This window comes from Heloderma suspectum, chromosome Z (assembly GCF_057233095.1).
Source record: "Heloderma suspectum isolate Gila_16-S chromosome Z, 16-S_ref, whole genome shotgun sequence".
In the NCBI taxonomy this organism is placed as follows: domain Eukaryota; kingdom Metazoa; phylum Chordata; class Lepidosauria; order Squamata; family Helodermatidae; genus Heloderma; species Heloderma suspectum.
This window is the reverse complement of record NC_139476.1, coordinates 444,116-466,555: the sequence shown is the minus strand read 5'-3', so window position 1 is coordinate 466,555 and position 22,440 is coordinate 444,116. Positions and strand designations below refer to the sequence as shown.

Here is a 22,440-nt window from a genome sequence, read left to right as displayed (position 1 = left end):
CTTCTAAAGTTCAGCTATTGGTATTAAGAGGTTTAAGCTACAATATGCTGGTATTTTTAGTCCCACCCCTTTTGCCTTGGGCCCCACCTACCACTAGAATGTGCACGCCCCCCCAAGCTTCCACAAAATGGATTTCTGCCCTTGGGGTGAAACAGGTTGTGCACCCCTGATCTAAGTGATTCATCAATCAAACATTGCACCCCTAGTGATAACACAATCTTCCTGGGTTTTCCATGCTAATTTAATGCCTGCAGTGGGAGAGAAAACCCAGATCTAGGGTCCGGGAATGCTGATCAAATTTGCAGATGACACAAAATTGGGCGGGATAGCTAATACTTTGGAAGACAGAAACAAAATTCAAAGTGATCTGGATAGACTGGAGCGCTGGGCAGAAAACAAGAGAATGACATTTAATAGGGATAAATGCCAAGTTCTGCACCTAGGAAAAAGAAACCAAATGCACAGTTACAAGTTGGGGGATACGTGGTTCAACAACACTACAAGCAAGAAGGATCTTGGAATTGTTGTCGATCACAAGCTGAATATGAGCTAACAATGTGAGGTGGCTGCAAAAAAGGCAAATGCTCTTTTGGGCTGCATTCATAGAAGCATCGCTTCCAAATCCCGGGAAGTACTAGTTCTCCTCTACTCAGCACTGATTAGGCCTCATCTGGAGTACTGTGTCCAGTTCTGGGCACCACACTTTAAGAAAGATGCAGACAAACTGGAGAGGGTTCAGAGGAGGGCAACACAGATGATCAGGGGATTGGAAACAAAGCCCTATGAGGAGAGACTGAAAGAACTGGGCATGTTTAGCCTTGAGAAGAGAAGTCTGAGGGGAGACAGGATAGCGCTCTTCAAGTACTTGAAAGGCTGTCCCAGAGAGGAAGGCCAGGATCTCTTCTCCATCACCCCAGAGTGCAGGACACGGAATAATGGGCTCAAGTGACAGGAAGCCAGATTCCGGCTGAACATCAGGAAAAACTTCCTGACTGTAAGAGCAATACGACAATGGAACCCATGACCTGGGGAGGTGGGGGGCTCTCCCACACTGGAGGCCTTCAAGACGAGGCTGGACAGCCATCTGCCAGGGATGCTCTGACTTGGATTCCTGCATTGAGCAGGGGGTTGGACTCGATGGCCTTGTAGGCCCCTTCCAACCCTACTATTCTATGATTCTATGATCTTGATAGAGTCCTAAGTGAATACAATCAAACTTATTGACCCCCCCCCCTCCCAGCAGTTTCATTTTGGAGTCTGCCCGTGAATTTTTTTTACTTGACGAACGGCAACTATTATACAGCACACACAGACACGTTTGCTCACGACTGAATATCATGGAGCCCTTTTCAGTGAAGAGAGAAGCAGGGCTGAGAGAAAGAAACCGATGGCTACAATGAACCCATGCCAGAGTTGGGACTGGCCTGTAAGCGCCCAGGGTCTGCTGCTGTTCTTTCAACCCTGTTTCACCCTCCCAGCCACTTGCCTGGGGTCGTTGTTCTCTGGTTTTTGAACTTTTAGAGGTCGCATTTCCACAGTTGGCTCCAAGAGGCTCAGAACACATAAAACAATGAGGAAAGTGGGAAACCAAGATCCCGAGGAAAGGTCCTCCCAGCAATGATGATGCAAGCAGGGCTGAACTTACCTCCGTGGAATGGGACCCACTTGTATGGGGTCTGGCCCCCCAAGATGGGTTTGCCATTGTAGAGGGAGCACTGGATTGCACGGAAGGGCACAGAGCCCACGGGGCACTCCTGCAGCAAGGAGGGAGGGAACGGGATGGAGGGAGGGCACACAGAGTGACAAAGGCTGCAAGGAAGATGCAGAGCTCAAGACCAGCCTGGACTCTCTGAGCATTAACGGGATTATGGCCTTCGCATCGCCCACAAGGGTGAGCTGACAAAGAGGGGAAATTACACATCAGAAACCTCCTGCTCACCATCCTTCTTGGCCCCACGTTTGCCCCCGGCCTGCTGGCAGCAACTGCTGGCCTACGCAAAAGCTGCAATGATGCACAGGTGCCTCCCTGCCCATCGGTGTGGCTAGGCAACAGCGGCAGCGGCACTCTGCCCCCAAAGCATCTCTGGACAGTGGCCCCAGCTGGGGACCCCCATGCCTTTCTGTTGGGTGCAGTGCCAGTCCCCTATATCTGGGGAAAGCCACCTTCCCCAGATAGGTTAACCACAAAAAACAGTTCCAGGTTTGGGGGGCCCTTGGGCAAGACCTCCTCCAGGGGCCCCTCCCTCGGTGAGCCTCCCCTCTCGCCACCATGGTCACCAGCCGCTCTGGCTCCCCCTCCTCTTCCTCCTCCTGCCTCCCCTTGCATGCTTGGCAGGCGGAGAGCCAGAGAGCCAGGAGGCTGCGGCACCTCCTCCGCCTCTTTCTGGCCACCACAGTTGTCTGGCCGGAGCAGGAGGCAAGGGAGCACGCAGGCTGCCATGTGGGAGAGGAGGAGGAGGAAGTCCAGGCATCTCTTGTCAGTGCCAGGGCACAGGCCCTCGGTGCCAGCCCTGGCAAAAACACACCCCATGATAAGTAGGCTGCAAGATACTCTGCTGTAGGCAAATACTTACGTCCCGTTCACACACACGGTACTGCCTGGGCTTCCCTCGACAAAGCTCCTCCTCAGGGAACCTGCCTCCAAAGAGGAAACCCGGTTAAGCAGCAACATTTCTTATGGAAGGCCATCGCTCTTTGCTGGGACCTCCTCTTCACATGGAGGTCCCAGCAAACCATCCCAACGAACAGCCACTGAGAGCGGCTTCTCCATCCCTGTGTACTGGTATAATCCCCTAGCAAAACTATCGACTCTAGAAGCCGCTGCTCCATCATGTGACTGAGCCACTACGTTTGATGGAAAAGGATCTTCATTGATTATTGATTTATTGATTAAATTGATTTATTCAATTTGTACCCCGCCTCTCCACCAAGAACATGGCACTCAAGGTGGCTAACCACCATAGGAACTTGAAAAACAAAAAGATACAAACTTGGTTTAAAGCAATAATAATAATAATAATAATAATACATTTAAAACACAGATAGAAGACATAAACATTACAGAATTAAAACAGCAGCCAACCCAACAGACTAGCATACATGCCGGGGTCCCGCTTGAACAGAAATGCCTTTGCAGGCAGCAGAAAAACCACAGTGAACTGATGAAATGCCCAAAATAAGTGAAATATGCATCTGGTTTGATGGGTGAGATGAAGCTGGCACAGTGTAGAAGCAGAGTGAGGAAAAGCTGCCCCCTCCCCACAGGATCAGGGACGGAAAGGTCAGTAGCCTCTTTGGCCATGGCAAGTGGAAATTATTACAAGCTGCCAAATGATAAAGGCAGGAACAGCACAAAACATCCCACGTGTCTTAATATTTGTTTACATTTCTGTCCCTCCCTACCGCTTAGGGTCAGGATCGGTAATTAATTCCATTTACAAAAACCAGCATCTATCAGGGGGAAAGTTCCCATTATCTTTCCTCAGCTATGGCAAAGCAGAGAGACTCCCAAATACCTATAAACCCCCTGTGCGATCCTGGGCATTGTGTTCAGATGGGTTTACTCCAAGGTAGTTGTGCTCAGGACTGAATCCTTGGGTTGTAATCCTACAGCTACTCACCTAGGAGTAAGCCCCATTGAACTCAGTGGAACTTACTTCTGAGTAGACAGGCACAGGATTCCTTTGCAAGTCCACCAATCAATTTGAGTGACTGATGGAGACTGCAATCCTATGCACACTTACTTGGGAGCAAATCCCTGTTGAGTACAGAGGGATTTACTTTTGAGTAAACTCTGGGTGGCAAGTGCCTACTTAGAAGAGTGTTTGCAAAGTGGTTTACAAAAACATTAAAGTACAGATGTGAAAATATTCCCTCACCCAGTAGGGGCTGCCACTTGTAACAGCACCTTAGAAGAGGCACCCCCACTTTCTCCCCCCCCCCCCCCACCAGGGGCTGTCTCTTCTACAGTGCGGAATGCTACAATATACACACAAAAAGCACGCTCCGGGAGAGAGCGGAGGACAGGAAGGCCTGGCGTGCTATTGTCCATGGGGTCACGAAGAGCAGACACGACTTAACGACTGAACAACAACAAAATGGAAGCACAATTATTTAAATCATTTATTGATCAAACTCCTGCTATATTAATAAACTAACAGTGCAACCTTATACCCGCGAAGATGGCCTTGTAGGCCCCTTCCAACACTACTATTCTACATACCTGGGTGAAAGCCCCGTTGAACTCAGTGGGACTTATTTCTGAGTATGCATGTGTATGATCGCACTGGGAGAGTTCTTTGCTCAGAACAGTCCTACTAAATACCTCCAGCATCACTCCAGTTCTGGATGACACCACTGGGGTCCAACTGACAATTTTCCTGAGAAAGCCATGGCTGAGGTGCCACAGATCAAGGCTGCTGCTGCCTCCAGTCCACTGCACGAGCCATGTGGCAGGCAGGGAAGGGCGGACAGCCTACTCACCTGATGCACCGCCTGGTCCGGAAGGAGGCGCCATTCCCACAGGTACTGGAACAGGCACTCCAGCTGCCCCAGTGAGTCCATGCCCCGTGTCCTGACTGGCGTCTGTGGCGGGGTTGGGGGGCCTGGCTGAGCCCCGGCATCCTGTGGTCTGTCCCCTACTTAAAGGAAGATGTCAAAGTCAGCACACTGGAGGGTGGCAGCTTTGCCCCCCCCCCGCCCTGCCTCACAGGCCACCCTCCAAACGCAAAGAGGGGCAGGCAAGCAATGTGGCAACCCTAACGCCCAGGGAGAGATGGAAACAGAGCCGTTGCTCAGCACAGACACACACATCCTGCCTAGGTGGATAAGCTGGAGCTTCCTGAGCCCCACCAGGCCTCGGCTGCAGTACATCGGAGGCGTCTGGAAGAAGTCCTACTCAAGTGGAGGGCCCTCCGCACAAGGAGTCCTTTACTTACCAGAAGCCCTCCTCTGCAAACGAGCACAGTGATGGCTCTGGCCTGCCTCCTGAGACAGCGCCACGCCCAGGGGCTCAGGAGTTGCTCAGCCTCCATCCAGAGATGGGCCCCCTCCTCTTGTGCAGATTGGCCCGTAGCCATCCCCCTCCCCAGGGCCTGGGCTCCTCCAGTCCACCGCCCAGCCTTCTGGCACGGGCTGCTCTCCTCAGCGCTGCTTCTCTCTGGGAGCTCCTCCTCTGAAGAGGGTGCCTCCAGCCGGGCCACAACAGGGAGGCGTGGGACCAGCAGCCAGGCATCACGGCAGCACATGGGGCAGCACTCAACCCCTGGGAAGCCACATGCCCCGTCTATATATTTTGTGCTGTCAGGACACTTGGTGCTTGCACAGAGGACAGGAGGACAATCTCTTGCAAGCTAGAAGCCGATGCAGCAGGAACAACTGTGGAGGGAGGGAGGGAGGGAACAGAAGGCCTTACGGGCAGACCCTGAGCGGAAGGACAGGCCATTATTCAAGGGCAGGAGGGCCGCATTCTGCCCAGAGGAGCGGGGGTTGTGCCAGGTGGAGAGGTGAGCTCTGTGGACAGACTTGAATCGCAAGCACATGTCTCAAAAACAAATCCAGCAGAAGAGGAGCCTTTAAACTTGGGGTAAAACATCTTGGGAATTAATTCTGCCGACAACGCCAATCTTTTAATGCTGGCCAGTGGAAAAGATTTGATTTGATTTGTATAATCAAAGCTATGGTTTTCCCAGTAGCAATGTATGGCTGTGAGAGCTGGACTATAAGGAAGGCTGAGCGCCGAAGAATCGATGCCTTCGAACTGTGCTGCTGGAGAAGACTCTTACGAGTCCCCTGGACTGCAAGGAGGTCAAATCAGTCCATCCTAAAGGAAATCAACCCTGACTGCTCATTGGAAGGACAGAGACTGAAGCTGAAGCTCAAACATTTTGGCCACCTAATGTGAAGAGAAAACTCCTTGGAAAAGGCCCTGATGCTGGGAAAGACTGAAGGCAAAAGGAGAAGGGGACGGCAGAGGATGAGATGGCTAGATAGCATCACCGATGCAATGAATATGAACTTGAGCACGCTCCGGGAGAGAGCGCAGGACAGGAAGGCCTGGCGTGCTATGGTCCATGGGGTCACGAAGAGTCGGACACGACTGAACGACTGAACAACAGTGGAAAAGATCTAAGGAAGCCCCTTGGAATGCAAGGAGATAGTCTCCAGGCCCATCTAAAGGAGGCCAGGTGGTCGGGCCCCTCTTGGGAGGCAGTTCCACGTCCTGGGAGCCACAGTGGATAAGGCCCCACCCTTTTTGCCTGTCATAAATCTGGTGAGGGGGTTGAAGGGAGACTTCTAACGTGGAGCAGAATGTTCAGGTAGGATTCTATCTCAGGGTTGGGGGGCTGTTCTTGAGATATTCTGGTTCTGGACCATCAAGTTTGACCCCTTCTCATGCTCTGCACGTGATCGTGGTCAACGTGGCAGAGAAGAGGCATTTCTCCTGCCAATGAGCTCCATGGCTTGTGTTGGTTTTGCCTCCCTATGATGCTGCCAAACCAACGTGAACCAGAACCACTTTTGGCCTCTTGTGTGATGGTGCCCTTGGACTGGAGTATTCTGCCCTGCCCCAGAGGGCAGAAAATGCAGGGGACATGGAGGCGGGGAGAGACAGGGCATCTGTCACCCACCCCCTTTCATTCCCCACCAACATTGTCTTAGTAATTATCTCTTTTTCTGTTTTTGTCCTTTCCACTTATTAAATTCTGGAGTCCTCTCCTACCATCTGCTTTATCTCTTGCCAGAAATTTGGAACGGAGTTTTAAAACGGGTTTTCCTGCCGAGATCCTGTATGTGGACAGAGCCAAACCAGCGCGCGCGCACACACACCAAGGCATGCGCATGCGCACACACCAAGGCAGCTTCCCAAATTCTCAAACTACAGGAAAAATGGAAGCTTGAGATGGCAGATAAGGCCCCATCCTCCACTGATACCGGCCAAACTGTCCAGAGGCAGACTGGGGGGCGTGCGTGCGTGCGTGCGTGGGATCGTCCTCAGATGTTGTGCCTGGGAAGAAGCCATCTCTGTTTACCACAGAAAGGTCAAAAGAATTAAATATTTATCACTGGACTAAGCAACAGCTCCCAAAAAGACAGAAGAGTCCAAAACATGGGAGGACGCTGGGAAGAAAAGCAGCAACAGAGGGAGACACGTGTGCGTGTGTGTGTGTGTGTGTGTGTGTGTGTGATGGAGAGAAGACTAGTGGAAGAGACAGAGCAGGCGGGAATGCTGCTGGGCCAACGTAAGGGGGGGGGCATGACCTCATCATGAGGAATCTACTTTTTAAATGTGCCAGGCAGAAGCACTCAGGGCCCCTGACATTTACAATGCAGGAGACCCAGGACCCCTGGACAATTACAGCATCGTTAACCATTGCTGCTATGTGTGCCCAAGTCTGCACTCTTGCCCACTGGCATAAAGTGTGTCTTGCTGGATCAGACCTGGGTCCACCTGCCCAGCGTTCTTTGCAATAGTTCCAGCAACTGCCAGGTGCAAGGAGGCCCAGGAAAAGCTGGTCAGCCAACAGTCTCCTCATGGGCCACAATTTTTGTGAACCACCCGGAGAGCTTCAGCTATTGGGCTGTATAGAAATATAACAAATTAAATTAAGCCGTCTCCTACTCACTCGTGGCTCTCACAAGATGGGGTGACAGCTACTCGCGAGCTGGACGGATTTTGAAAGGGGCTTAGACACATTTGTGGAGGCAAAGAGGTTCCTCAGTGGAGCCTCCCTCTACAAAGGAAGTCTACCTCATACAAGATGGTGTGGGGCAAACAAAAGGAGGGCGTTCTTCACGTGGGTGTTATAGAAGCAGCTGGATGGCCCCTGTGGGAGCCTGGATGCCAGGGGAGGAGGCCCATGGTATTGGTCCAGGGATTCTTCTTGTGTTTTTATGGACAGTTACGCCATTCACAGCAGACTGGTCTGTGGGCACCTTCCAAATGTGTTGTAAAGACCCCTGGATTTCCCAGCAACAGTAGATTGTTCCCTGTCGTAATGCAATCTCTTCTGGGAGGCCTATTCTCTAATGGGCCATTAAAACCCATTCGCTTGACAAAAGACCTGCTCCTGGTGGAGAGGAAAACTGCTAGAACTCTCTCTAGGGGTGGGGTGGGGGTAGGGATGGGGAACAGCACTTCAGCATCTGCCTCTCCATCAGGGCAGACAAACCTGTCTGTGTCTTGAGATCTTCTGTGGAGGCCCTTCTTTTTAGGTGCCCCCTTGCATCAGAGGGACGTCATCCAAAGCAGAGGGCTTTTTCCATGGTGGCACCCCAAATGCAGAATGCCCTCCCCAGAGAGGCTTGCTCAGTGCCCACGCTGAAATAGTTTTGGCACCAGGCAAAAGCATTTTTGTTTACACAGGCACTTTCATTGTCATTTTAAACTTGGCTTTTAAATGTTGTATTTCCTATTTTATTGTTGCATTTTATATTATTATATACATTTTGTTTGCACACTGCCCTGAAATCCAAACCGGATGAAGGGAGGTATATAAATGTTTGAAATGAATGAATGCTTACAGTTCCCAGTTTTCCAGAGAGAACTGGCTGCTGCCTTCCTGCCCGGCCCATGGGGTTCCCACTGGAGCCTCTGACTGCCTGCTGTTGGAGACAGGACGCTGGGCTAGACAGATCCACCAGCAGGGCTCTTCTGACATTCTGCCTGTTCTGCCTTCCGTCCCATCCCAGTCCTCTGGGCCATAACAGCAGCACTCGCCCTTTCTTCCTGGAGCTGGCCCTGCCCTTGAAGACTGCCCTCCCCCCCGCTTTGGTTTCCCTTGCCATCTGCAAAAGGTGAGCAGCCTCAGAGATTATGTGCCCAGGGAGCTTTCATTGCACCTTCCCAGCCTCCCTAGGAGCAAACCACGTGGACACTGAGGGGCCTCATCCGTGCCGCCTGCTCCCCAGCCCCTATTGTCACAAGTGCAAAAAGCGACTGGATTGCTGGATTTCTGCACCCCTGCTAGATCCATCCAGACCACACCCTAGTTCAGAAATAACTCCCTACCACCACCACCACCACCACCCCATCTGGAATTAGGGTGGTAAGGCTCCCAGGGCAGAAAATGTTGCTTTCAGACAAGTGTGAGGTTGGAGACATCAGTTTGGAAAGCTATCTGCAAATGAAACAGGGGTGTCAGATAATATCAAAATGTTAGGCCTTGGAACATGCGGGTTGTACCGGAAGCAGCCTGAGAATCCAGAAATGGGGGGTGGGGGTGAGGGGATTCCACATTAATCCTGGCCTTGGTGCTGGTAGGGGAAAGGGCTCAAAGGCAGCTAAATGCACGTAGTGCCAGTCCTTCCTCATCTGGAAGTCGTCTCCCAAGGATCCTGCAGATGCAGCAAGTTAAATTCTTTCAGAGATGAGGTGTGGGCCTTGCTCAGCATCCCCTCTCTCCAAGGAAGGGGCGCAGTCGCCAGGGGAAAGCAGGAGGTTCAAGAAGACTGGAGAGGATGCATGGAAGTGTAGAATCGTAGACCCGAAAGAAGCCAAGCACCAATCTGCCTGCTGCCTGCATTGGGGCAAGAGGAGGGTCCCTCATGCCCCTTGAAAAGAGGCCCCAGGTTCAAATTAAGTCCTGCTTTGGCAGCAGCTATTTTCCACTGAAGCATGTTGTTACTTCAGGTTGGCAACCAGAGTGGCAAGATAAGCTTTGCCAGAGGAGAGCTGCTAAATGAGCCGTTCTCAAAGCAGGCTGTGGGTCCCTGGGCTTGGAAAAACATTGGGGAGGCCAACCTTCCAGAATGCCTGCTCACAGGAGGCAATCTGGCATCAACTGGCAGGACTGGGGGGGGGGGGGGCACCTTCTGGTTTGTTGCAGTTTTGCACAAAAAAGCACAGTGTGGCCCAAAGACCTGTTTTCCTTTAGCAAAAGGACATGGAGATGAAGACTGACAGAGCCATTCTGTACATGTCTACTCAGAAGTAAATCCTGTTGAGTTCTGTGGAGCTTATCCCTAGGCATGTGGGTACAGGATTGCAGCCTGAATCTGGTATGAATGGGGTACATTCAAAAATAATTTTCTTCGCTTAGCCTAAAGCAGGAGTGAAGAACTCAGACTTGGAGGCCAAATCCAGCCATCTAGATTTTTCCCCATTCTAAAAGGTTGAATTGCCTCTCCAAAAGCTGTGTTAGGCTGGAAGAGCTTGAAGCTAAAAGATGCTGGTATTTTTTTGTATTCTGGCCCTGTCCCTTTTGCCCTGCCCGCCCCTGGAATGTGGCCCCCAGCTTCTGGGAAAAGGAATTTGGCCCTTGGGCTGAAAAGTCACACACACAGACACACACACCCAGCCTAGAGAATGGCTTGATGTCACTCATAGGTATTGAGAATGCTCCTGTTGATAGGCAGAATGGCTGTGAGTTCTGCCACCACCAGCAGCTGAAATAACATTGCACAATTCATGTAAAGAAGATGTGCATGTCCTTATCAGAGGTAACCCAACCTAAGGCTGCCAGCCTACACACAGTGGCTAGAGAGTAAGTCCACTGAACCTAGTGGGATTTACTTCTGAATAAGCATGGCCAGGCTTGTTTTGAACAAGTTATTGGAGCCAAAATGCTGGTTCAAAGCTAAGAGCTCAGCTTCACTGAGATAGCTCAATCTGCCAATTAGCCACAAATGAGATCATTTCTGCAAGACTTTCCAGATTGTCGGGAAAGAAGAAACACTGGAGCCAAATTAAGAGACCATAAGCAGAGCTGGGAGGGGAAAGGGAGGGAACCTCACATTGGCTTTAATACATTCGGCAGCATATAAGATCTTATGGCTTAAACATGATCTCCACAAGGGTTAATTTAATGGCTTTTACTGTCAGGGCCTCCAATATCATGATGCATGTGTATGCTTGTATTTGCCTCTGCTGGGTTTTTAAATATGGACAGATAGGAATCCACTACTGAACCTCCCAAATCTGTTTGTAATGCCATAGCTATGGCCTCTGACACATGAAATGATAACCTGGGCATGTACAAAGTGCCGTTCCCTCGGTCAGCAGATAAGGGCTCATGGGGCAGGGTGTGCAATTTCCTAAACTCCAGGCTCTCTCCATTTAGAAATTAAGCTATGCTTAATTTACTTCATGTGCCTGAAACAGATAAAACACACATGCTTCCAAACCCTCCCATAAATTCAGTGGAAATTCAGTGTGTCCTAGAGGGCTTGGCTGCTAACCCCACCCAAAACCTGCTGATTTGATTAACTCGGCTGAAGCAGAGAATAAACACAGAGGGAGAAAGAGGTCTGTGGCTGCTGAGCTGGGAGTTGAGCAACTGTTGCATGACCTCCAGCACCATGCCAAGGGAGCAGAAGCCCAGTACTTGGGGCTGCTGGTTCAGTCCTCCCCTGCCCGCCCGTCTCCCCCATGGAGGGACCAGCCAGTGTCAGAGGCTACCAAAAGGACCAGAGAAAACAACCCCCAGGAAGGAGGACTATGGCCAAGGAAGGTCAGGGCTAGCCACACAGCGGCTCTGATGCCGAGTGAAGGCCCTGCCGCTTCCTGGGAATGCTCTGGGGCTGGGAGGCAGTTCTCCCATATCTTCGCTGCAGGAGCCCAGACCTCCCTCCATCTCCTATGTCCTGGAATATTTCCAGTGCCTGAGATGAGCTCTGGAGCTTGCAAAGGACATTTGCCTTGGGTATCTCCTGTGAAAGATAAGTGTGTTTACAGACCGCACAAGGTGCCACCATGGTTCAGAGTCGAAGAGGATGTGTGTGTGTGTGTAGGGGGGTGCATGCTTAGGGAAATCCAGAGCCCTCGGCTGAATTTTCAGCTCCCATTTAATTTTTTTAAAAAAGATAAGTATCTAGTCCTTTGGTTTAGAAGGTCCAAGCAAAAACTCCCAGGCAATATCTCCAATACTGAGAATGGTGCAAATCTGCTTCCTGCCTTCCCATAGAGGCTGACGGACAACCATTTGGTGCTTGACATTTTCAATTCAACCACGTTAAAATTATTTACAAGCTAAACACTGTTTTGCACAGATACACGATCCAGTGTTCTCCCACCACCCACACATTTCTGGCTCCTCTGGTTAGGACTTACTTCCACGCTACTCCTCAGCACCCAACTGCCACCCTCTCGTTTACTGTCCTCAGCAGAACTGTGACCCTGCTGTGCTTGTTAGGCAGCAAGCGGGTGGGAGAGGCAAGGCACCACTCATGAGGGAAGCCTGGAGACTGTGTGAGCCCAGACCAGAGTCTGGTCACTGGTGCGTCTAGCTTAGGAGTCCAGGCCCACCCCAGTCAGGATGGACCTGCCCCAAACAAGACTTGCCAGCCAAATTTGAGCAGCAGGACCTGGGCCATCCCTGCTGCAGAGGTGTCTCTGTGGCCTTCGGACTTACCTGAGCACCACATGCAACAGTCAGCCAGGCAAGAAGCAGAACCCTCCATGGAGAGGCACGCCTGTGGGGGGAAATGGAATGTGCCATTGGAATGAAGGTTTCCAAACCCTGTTCACTGTGGGGGAGGGGATGACGACGGAGGGGGGGGGGATGCCAGCTGTAATCTTTGAGCAGCAGGTTGGACTCGAAGGTCTTATAGGCCCCTTCCAACCTTGCTATTCTATGATTCTATGATCTAAGTAGTCTCTCCATGACTGTATCAAGGAGCTATTTCACTTTTAAAAAACAAATAAGCGGAGAAATTGCACAGTTCCCAAATATAGATGGGCAAAGCCAAAGTTACACATGCATTTTAAAGTGCTTTAATGATTGCCAAGAAACTCCCCACCCCATCACTTCAGTTAATGTCCTACTATTCACGACTTATGTTTTCACCTCCACCCCACCCTGTTCCTCTCTCTAGCTAGCGCAGGAGAAGACAAGTGCTGGAAAGACACCAGTGCCTATCTACCTGCCACATAGGTTGCCCCACATGGATCTGCAGCTAGATTCAGAACCAACCCCACTGGTATCCTTCTAGCCTAACACACACCCCACCCCCACACCCCACACACTTCCTTCACTGTCCCTCTCTCGGCTGTCCAGTGAAACCAACAAGGGCAAGAGAAGCCCTTAACAGTTTCACAAGAGACCAGGGAATGGCAAATGAAACTTTCACTGGTAAAACTAATGAGGCTTCTCTCTAACCTTTTTAGCCAATTATTGCACTTCTGTATGCTAAAAGCAGAATTCTCACAGATGGCTCACACTTCCAGGGGTCTGGAGCTTTTTGGGTGCATGCACACAATGGGCATGACACAGAATCATAGAATAGTAGGCTTGGAAGGGGCCTACAAGGCCATCGAGTCCAACCCCCTGCTCAATGCAGGAATCCAAGTCAGAGCATCCCTGACAGATGGCTGTCCAGCCTCATCTTGAACGCCTCCAGTGGGGGAGAGCCCCCCACCCCCCTAGGTCATGGGTTCCATTGTTGGATTGCTCTAACAGTCAGGATGTTTTGCCTGCTGTTCAGCCGGAATCTGGCTTCCTGTAACTTGAGCCCATTATTCCATGTCCTGCACTCTGGGATGGTGGAGAAGAGATCCTGGCCTTTTTTTCTGTGACAACCTTTCAAGTCCTTGAAGAGTGCTATCATATCTCCCCTCAGTCTTCTCTTCTCAAGGCTAAACATGCCCAGGCAATGTTGTCCTCTCCCCTTTCCTGACCACTCATGGTCACCACATACATTTTGAAGCGAGTTCTTATCAGCACCATTTTAGCATCCTGTCTTTTGAGTGTGTGGTTCACATTATTTTCTGGTCACTTTCACAACCCAGCTAGGAATCTTGCAGCCTTGGTTTTTCTAGTCAATTTCAAACTGGATTTAGTCAGTTACAAGACCAGGCTAGAAAGCCATAGAATTTGGTTACATCCTCAACTCCCGCCCCCAGTATTTAAAGGGGAACATTTGATTCATCCTTTCCAAATGCTGTTTTCTTCAAGGGGAGGAAAGAAGGCAGCAGTTAAAATTAACACACTGTATGTCAGTTTTGCCTCCCTGTCCTCTTTTCTAAAAAATAAAAATACAGAGTTGCACAATGTCAGAGTGCCCCTATTCCAACATAGCGAAATGTCATTTAAAAAATAAATAAACCCATTGAGCAGCAGTAAGGAGATATCAGTCTTACAGTCAGATTCTACATATGTTTACTCAGAAGGAAGCCCTGCTGTGTTCAGTGGCATCCCTCCCTGCTTTTTAAGGTTGGAGAAGCTTTGGGAAAGGGGAAAGGATTTGCTTTGCAGGACACAAAATAGTTCTGCAGCTGTAAATGCAAGTGATCGAGAAAGGAGGAGCACCCTCAACACATCACCTGCCTTTCTCAGGAACAAGAACTCTGCCCTCTGTGCTTCAGTTGTGCACTTTTCTGCCCACACATGCTGAAAAATTGCATTGTTCTTTCCCTTACTACCAGTTTGTTTGCGATGAGACAAAAGACAGATGTAGCAGTGGGGAAAAAAACATGGGCTGATTCCAAACAGATCACAACATTATCTGGACTGTCTGTAAAATTCAATGCATGAGGCAGGAGAGTGTACAGTGAAAGCCTGATCTGGAAGCAGCCCATGTCCATTTCACCAGCGAAGAGAGGCAGATCTGCACCAGTAAAACCAACCTGGCAGTGGGGGTGCAGAAGAATGAGAGAACAAACAAAAATGCCTTTCCAAGAGAAAGTTTCTGGTCACAGGTGACTCAGACAATGCAGGACAGCCGAAATTGAATTGGAAATCCAGGTCTCTGACCATCTCTCAAGTATAAAAAATGAATCTATGCGCATCTAAAGCTGCATTTTTGTCTTTCACATGTAGACACCAAGTGCCAGACATGAAATATTCTAAGGCAATAGAAATATGAATATATCAATATCGATATCTGTTACCAAGGTCTCTTAGAAGCAAACTGATCTCTTTGCAGGGTGAGCTCTGAAGGCAACAGCCAACTCCATCAATTGCAAAGAAACTGACACATATTCGGAATAGCTTGGCAGAGGCAGCTGCACTAGGGAGCTTAGACAGAAGCTCTTAGCAGTTGCTGTGTACAAACGCTCCCGCCATGGGTGATTGTGCCATTCTGAAGGTGCCAGAACGAGAAACACGTTCATACAGTTCATTCCATGTCTGTCTTGTTAAAAACAAAGCAACACACAGGCACACAAAGAAAAAAAAACTTTTATAAAATTAAATTAGAAAGCTATCCAGAGCCAGCTTAATCTGGGCCATTGAATGCCAAGGTAAGGAAACAAAGTTTGCAGCTTGAAATTAAAAGGGGCCTCTTGGGGAAAGAAGTCCCACAGAAGTAGGGAAGCTGCTGAAATGCCTCTCTAGGTAGCCTCTTAGCTGTTTGAATTTGGCGCACGGATGGTGTAGTCCCAAGGAAGGTGTGCTCTTAATAACTGGAGAAAGGTGAGAAGGCAGAGATAGGATCCAGAGCCCAAAGTTGCTACAAACACTTGCCCTTCCTTCCTTCCTTCCTTCCTTCCTTCCTTCCTTCCTCCAACTTCTGTCTTTTACCATTTAGAACAGCCTTCTTATTATCCCCTGGAGGGCTGTGGAGGCAGAGAAGGGAGGTGATTCCTTGGAATTCACTTGTTCTGCTGAGATGTACATTTCAACACCAGCCAGCTCATTTAAAACCCAGCCAAAGGAGACAAGATGTGGTGTTGTTCTCCTTTTCATGCAGTAGTTTCTTTGTCATTTTGCTTTTTCCCCTAACGTGTGGACATTTAAATGAAGAACGGAAGGCAAGCCAGAGTTTCTCAGCTGCTCTGAGAGCACTGGAAGCTCAGCACTTAAGGCAGCTGTCTTCCACCCATCCTCAGGGAAGCCCCTTTGGGGCTGGGGGTCCAGAAGCCTTTGGGTTTATTGGCTGGCTGGATGTACAAGGATTTCAATCCTGCAGCTTGAACAGCACCCTCCAGCCATGGAGCTCGAGCCTGCCAGGCACACAGGAGAAAAAGAGTGCTGGTGGTGCAGAAGGCCGGGCACCAGACTCCACGCTGCTGGCAGTACTCAATTTGAGACACGGACCCGTGTGGATATAGGGAGGAAAACCTGTTAGTACAGGGGCCACAACAGGCCATGAAATTTGGGAGGGGGGGCTATGACATTTCTGTGCAAGGTCCACAGTCTATGCAAGAAAATCAGAGTGGCCCTTCACAACAGGGAGAGGCTATAGCTCAGTGGCAGAGCCCCTGCTTGGCATGCAGAAGGTCCCTGGTTTGATCTCCAGCAGCATCTCCTGGGAGAGCTAGGAAGGAATCCTGCCTGAAATGCTGGAGAACCATTGCTGCCAGTCCATGCTGGGCTAGACGGACCGCAGGGGCATGGGGAGATCTGACAGCTTCCAGTGTTCCAGTTTACAAAATAAAGAAGTGGGTGGGACATTTGGATTTTCTTCCAGTTATCATCCACCCAAGTATCTGCTTAAGCTATACAGATTTATTTCTATAAAAAGACACACGGGAACACCTTTTGCAAGTGTATTTGTATAGGACCCAACCAGAACCAAGGTTGTCTCCTCCATCAGAGGTGCTATATGTGTGCTGCTGCTGCTGCAGGTGACCTCTGTGCTATTCTGAGGTTTGCGTGAAAAAATCACAGACCTTCGATTTCATGCAGCTCATGGCCTTCTGGCCCCACTGTAACCATTTGGATGACATATGTATACGTGGATGGGTGTGTGTTTGATCTGTAGCAGACTGATGCAGTGACTCCTCTGGCTTCAGACCTTCTGAGCGCCTTGGTACTCAGGGAGCAAAGTCAGATCATGCACCACACCAGCAGCTGCTGCAGCTTCCCCTGTATTGCCCTAGATGCCCTCCTGGGTGGGCCACTGAAGCAAAGGCCAAGTGTGATTTAAAAAGGAAGGTTCTTCTTCGAAGGGAGAGGCAGGAGGCGCAGGCAGACACCAGCGGCGTGAATGCTGCTCTCCCTGCCCTGGGACAGGCTGCAGACGGAAAGAGTTGAGACAAATGCAGACAAGACAAGGCAGGGCCGCCTCCGGCACTGCAGGGAGCAGGAATGAGTCAGTGAGGCAGGGCCAAGCGAAGAGGCAACTCCCGGATCCAGTCCCGGAGCCTCGGTGATGCCCCAGTTCAAGCCAACGGGCTTTAAGTGAAGGGCTGCCTTCCAGCCTCTTCTGTGCGTCGTGCGCCCACACGCAGAGACACGCACGACACGCAGCCCAGCTCTGAGGACCCCAGCACCCACATGTGCACTGCAAGCACGATGCTTTAACTGGAGCCCGAATTCGGAGTAAATGCCAAGCCAAGCCAGGGGACTCTGAGCATGTGCAGAGAAAGGACCCTCCTCTTAGCTTTCAGCTCCCAGAATCAATTCCCGCACGACAAGGGAGGAATGCTTCTGGCTGGGATTGTGCCCTGGAGCATCCTGGCTCCAGCTGATGCTGCCAAATTTATTCTGGCATTTTGATCTGTGGGTGGCAGAGGACAAAAGAAGCGGGCAGAGATAAGACCCCGCATGCTCCTGTACTGGAAAAATAAGATGACCCCCTCAAGGGCTTGCAGGTCACTCTGCTCTTGTTTCAGCTGCAAGACGTGCCATTAAGAGAGAGCCTGGTGGGCTGGACGGGCCTTCTGGAGAGGGAGAATCAAGGACGCGGCAGCATAAAGCTCCCGGGGATTTTTCTGTGTGCCGTGAGTCATCTGGAGCTGCAGAGTGTAAAGCTGGTGGAATCTCATCTTTCATCACTCGAGTTACCACCACATCTGTTTAGAACAGCCCACCGAAAGTAATCATGATTAGGTGGGTCATTGGGCCTACTGGAATGTACCCCCACACACACAGTTTTAGCATGTTCAACACACAGCTTTTCCCCAGCTGTTTGTAGAGCAGGGGTGTACCGTGCTTAGAATAATCGTGAACGTCCCCTGCAAACCAAGTTTCTAGCCCTGTTGGTGAATGAGACTGTGAACTCCAGATTCATGGACAGTTAAGAACATGAGAGGAGCCCTGCAGGATCAGGCCAAGGCAGATCCAGTATCTGTTTCTTACCAGATGCCCCAATGGGAAACCCACAAGCAGGACATGAAGACAAGAGGCTCCCCTCATGTTTCTTTGTCCCCAGCATCTGGGATTCAGCGGCAGACACTTTGGAACATTGAGTTTCTTCTTAGCTGTCATGGCTGAGCAATATTTCATAGAATTCTTTAATCCTATTGGGTAAGAGACCTCAGCTGTAGTGGGGGGGTGGGATTCAAACTGGCTAACCTTCCTTCCCCAGTGCCACAGCTCTAATCTGGATTGGGCCCTTCATTTATCATTAAAAAAAAAATCATAGGAGAGCCAACCTTGGACTTCTAAACACCACTCTGAATTTGGCCCCAAGCAACTGGCCACGGCAGCAGCTCATGGCAGCACATCCCGTAAGTCAGTTCTGCGCTGTGCCAAGAAGTCCTTTCTGTGGTCTGGCCAGAGGGATTGAGGACCTCTGGCTGATGGCCATTTGGGGCTCAGAAGAACGCAAGGCACAGGAAAGGAGACAAGACGTGTGAAGGAAGATCCAAGTGTGGATGCCCGCAGCGCTTTCTGAAGGCTTCGAGCTCCCAAAGAGAGCACTTGCCTTTATTCCACTGGGAGGGGGGGGGGTAGCTCACCCCTGGCTCTGTTCTCACAGCCAGTCATGGCTCAGAATCCCCCAGCACACCCACAGCTCTACCTTGGAAGGAAGAGGGGAAGCCCTCTGCTGCTTGACCTCTTCCATCTCCCAGTACAATTATGGGGTGACTAATTCACATAAACTGGTATAGGCACCCCCATAACTGCGCTCTGATACTCTGAAGGGAGCTTAAATCAGGGGTGGGAAACCTCAGGCCCAGGGGGCAGACCCAGCTCACCTAGGGCCCCAATCCAGCCTTCCAGTTCCCAGAAGCGCCCCCCCCATTGCTCCACAGCCTTTCCTCTGATGGGTTGGGGGCTTCCCAGCTCTTGCACAGTTCCCCTCTCCTTCTAAATGGCTGAAATGCCTCTCTGGGGGGCTCAAGAGGCATTAACTTGCTTTTGCCCCACTTCTTTACCTTCAGCCCTACCCACCATGGGAATGCAGCCCCTCAGGTCTTCTCCAAAATTGAATTTGACCTTGGGCTGAGAGAGGTTCTCCTCTGCTGGCTTAAACAGTTGCAAGGGGAGGTCTTAATTAACCACTGCAGTTGAAGGGCTTGGTCCAAGAGCATGCCAGTTATGGCCATTTCACAGATGGGGGAAACAGACCAAGGCAGAGCCGCTGTGGCTGAGCACAGAACAGAATTGGAACCAGGTACAGAGAAATGGTGCCAACTCCCTCTCCTGGTGGTGAAATATCTCATACTCCTCTTCCAGGGAATGGGGGTGGGGCTGATGGTGGACCCTCCACCCAGGGTCAAGCACAAAGGGCCAGCCACAGGGCCAGAGGGGACTCTTTCCTAGCTAGCCTGCATGTCAAGCAGAGGTCAGAGGACTGCGCAGAATTAAAAGCTCCTAAAAATCATAGCCATCCAGAGCTCCCTGCCAGCTGAGCCTGACAGCGGCATCCAGAGATTAACAACATGGGCAGGCTGGAGGCAAAAGCTGTGCCTCCTGCCCCCATCCCTCAGAAAGCCCCCTGCCCTCCTCGCACCACCCCCTATGTGCAGCTGCAGAGCATGTGTTGTGGGCTGGGGAGGGTCTCCCCCTTTGGGACCTGGGCCGGCTTTCGCCAACTGGAAGCATCTCTCCCTCTCCAAAGGCTGCCCGGAGGGCCAGAGGATGTGCCGGCCCCAGACGTCACTGCTGGCAGGGCGATGCCTTTCTGCACACCTGGAGACACCAGACTGCGCAGAAGGGTGCAAACCCTGTGCATGTCTCAGACAGGCCAAGGGCGTAGGGAGTACGGGGTGGGGAGGGAAAGTTGCTTGGAAAACATAAACAAGGTTTAGGGAGCATAAAAGGTAAATGAGCAGGAAAAAACACAGGAGCCCCTCCTCCTTCTGCCATCTGAGCCCCAGGGCTCTGTTGGGGCCAGTGAGACTCAGCCCTGGGCCTCTGAGCATACGCAGATTGACTTCCCCCCATAGTCATCATGGGTGGGGCGTTCAGGCAGGCCTTATCCTGTCCCAGCACCTCTTCACTTTAAGGAAAACTCAGTGCCTTTGAATCTGAACAGAGCCTCCTTGGGTGTGGCAGTGATTGTTGCCGCTGCTGCCTCGTTTCCACACCCTGCCCCACCCGCGGGGACCTGCTCTTCAAAGAGAGACAGGGCCAGCAGGCACAGACCATGGCCTGAGGAGGCTGTGAGCCACGGGTTTTGGAGTCCAGAGTGCTCACCCTTTTCATGAAGAAAGGCATGCTTCTGGAGCCAGGGAGCATTTCCTCCCCAGAGCTGTCCCCCGGGAGTTCATGGTGCTGTTTCACCAACAGGACACAAGGCAGTGGGTTGCTGTCATATTTATTACACAGGTCAGGGAAACAGCAGCCCTCTGTCGCCGTTCTGGGACTTGCTCAAGTAGGTTCGCCTTGTGAGCTCAATGGAGCCTCCTTGTGCAGGAGCCATCTACCTCTGCATGCCAGTTGGCGGATGGGGAACAACTGTAAGGGGGGGTGCTTCTCATCTGGCTGACCACTGTTGGAAACAGGGCATTCTTTTACTTCTCAAGGAACCACCAGGCTCTGTGGCTTCTGGTAAATTTGCCCACATGGCCTCAAAAGCAAACCTGGAGGAAGCCTGAGCCAAAACGAGGAGCCTTGAGTCCTGGATAGCTTCTGAAAAGGGAGTTTGGCCCAATAGTCAGACAGGACGAGCCCCTGTACGCGCGGATTGTCCGAGTCCTTCCACAGACCGCGGGGAGCAGGCAGAGGCTAATGGGAGGGGGTGGAGTCGGTAGACAGGAGCGGGGTTCAGCACTCGGAGAGATGGGCACAGAGACCCGCAGCTCCGCATTCTCTGCCGCCACCTCTCCGCCTGCCCTTGGCTGAATGTCTCCAGCCGCTGCGCCTCAGTTTCTCCGTCTGTAACGGGGAGTTTCACCTCCGTTTAAGGCGAGGCCCACAGGAAAAGGTACTCACCAGATGCCAGGGGGGTCCGAAGTGGGCGCTTCCCGGCTCAGAGCTCCTCTCGCGCCTGACGGGGCTCCCCGCTGCCCAGGCTCGGCGCCCGGGGGCGCCCTGGGGGCCACGTCTCCCCTCACTTGCCCCTCCGCCATAGCGCGGGCCCGCTCTTCTCCCGAGTGTGGTTCCAGCCTCGGAGGTGTCCGGAAGCAGCCTGTGCCCTCTCGTCAAAGTGGAGCATCCGCACCGAGGCTTGTGCGGCCAGGTTCTCTCCCCCAAAAGCCCCGCATGCTTCTTCCCCAGCTGCTCTGGCGCGTGTCCCGCCAGGCTTGGACGGCGTCCCACGGGTGGGGGTGGGGGGGGACCGCGAGAGCGCTTCTTGGGGGTGGGATCCCCCCGCTGTCTCTGCTCCTGCTGCTGCTGGGATGTTGTCTGTTCCTGAAAATGCTCTCTTCCACCCTGCAGCAACTGGTGTTATTAATGTTCAGACAGAAAGGCGCGGGCGGACGGCTCGAGTGTTAACCCTTCCCCACCGTTCACACGCACACTCGACACGGTGAGGCGCGTCATTTCAGAGCAGCCCTTCGGGGGCCAAAAATCGCCCCTAGGAGCACACCCCTCCCTCTTCTGGCCCCTCCAAGCGCCTTGGAGCGGGGGGCGCAAGAACAGGACGGCAAGGAGCGGGGGCAAAGCACCCAGCAGACCTGCTTTGAGAAGTCCACATTTCTGGGGGAGAGGAAAGGGGGGATTGTTCTTAACCCTGGGTCTCCCCAGCATTTTCCAGGCTGTTCGCCAAACGCATGCAGGGGAAGGACGGGCTATAAATAAAGCCCCTGCCGCGCGCGGGCGGGCGTTGTCACAACACCATAGAGGGCACGGCAAGCACGTGGAAGGGGAAAGGGAAGGGGAAAGGGAGGGAGGGCGCCCAGGAAGGTGTAAGGCAGGGTCTGCCCCAGACCGGGGAGTCAATCGCGGCTTAGCTCTGGAATCAGCTCTGGCTTAGTCTCCCACACTGGCGGCGTCCAAGACGAGGCTGGACAGCCATCTGTCAGGGCTGCTCCGACTTGGATTCCTGCGTTGAGCAGGGGGTTGGGCTCGATGGCCTTGCAGGCCCCTTCCAACCCTGCTGTTCTATAACTCTATGACTCTGTAAGAAACTGGACGGATCAGGAACTTCACTAAGCTCGGAGACGGGGGCCGAGGCGTGAGGGCGGAGCGCGCGCGCCGGCGGCGTACTGCGGCGGAGGCCTTCACACGCATGCGGTAGAGTCCCGGAGGGCAGGGCCAACCAAGGGCGCCTTGGGTCCCGGGACAGACACTTTTGCTGGAGAAATTTCTTGGGTTTGTTTTCGGTCAGAAAACTCGGGTTGATTCCAAAACTCGTGTTTCTCTCCATGACGCCTGACCCAAGGGAAAACGAAAACGTCCAGGGCAAAATAAAGTGTTGGTGTCTGATAACCGTTCCCGCTGGATT

At 51.9% G+C, this 22,440-nt stretch overlaps 1 protein-coding gene across 1 annotated transcript in view; it reads right to left on the bottom strand.

The window, feature by feature from the left end:
* The window catches only part of LOC146333431 (ADAMTS-like protein 5), a 37,762-nt gene extending 15,645 nt beyond the window's left edge, over positions 1-22,117 (bottom strand). Inside the window, exons 1-5 of the mRNA XM_084825970.1 lie at positions 20,985-22,117; positions 12,351-12,411; positions 4,483-4,637; positions 2,574-2,634; positions 1,646-1,754 (exon numbers count right to left, since the gene is read on the bottom strand). Of these exons, the coding sequence (XP_084682096.1) occupies positions 1,646-1,754; positions 2,574-2,634; positions 4,483-4,637; positions 12,351-12,411; positions 20,985-21,121 (523 nt within the window). The 5' untranslated portion in view covers positions 21,122-22,117. The remainder of the gene's footprint in view (positions 1-1,645; positions 1,755-2,573; positions 2,635-4,482; positions 4,638-12,350; positions 12,412-20,984) is intronic.
* Positions 22,118-22,440: the final 323 nt, after the last annotated feature.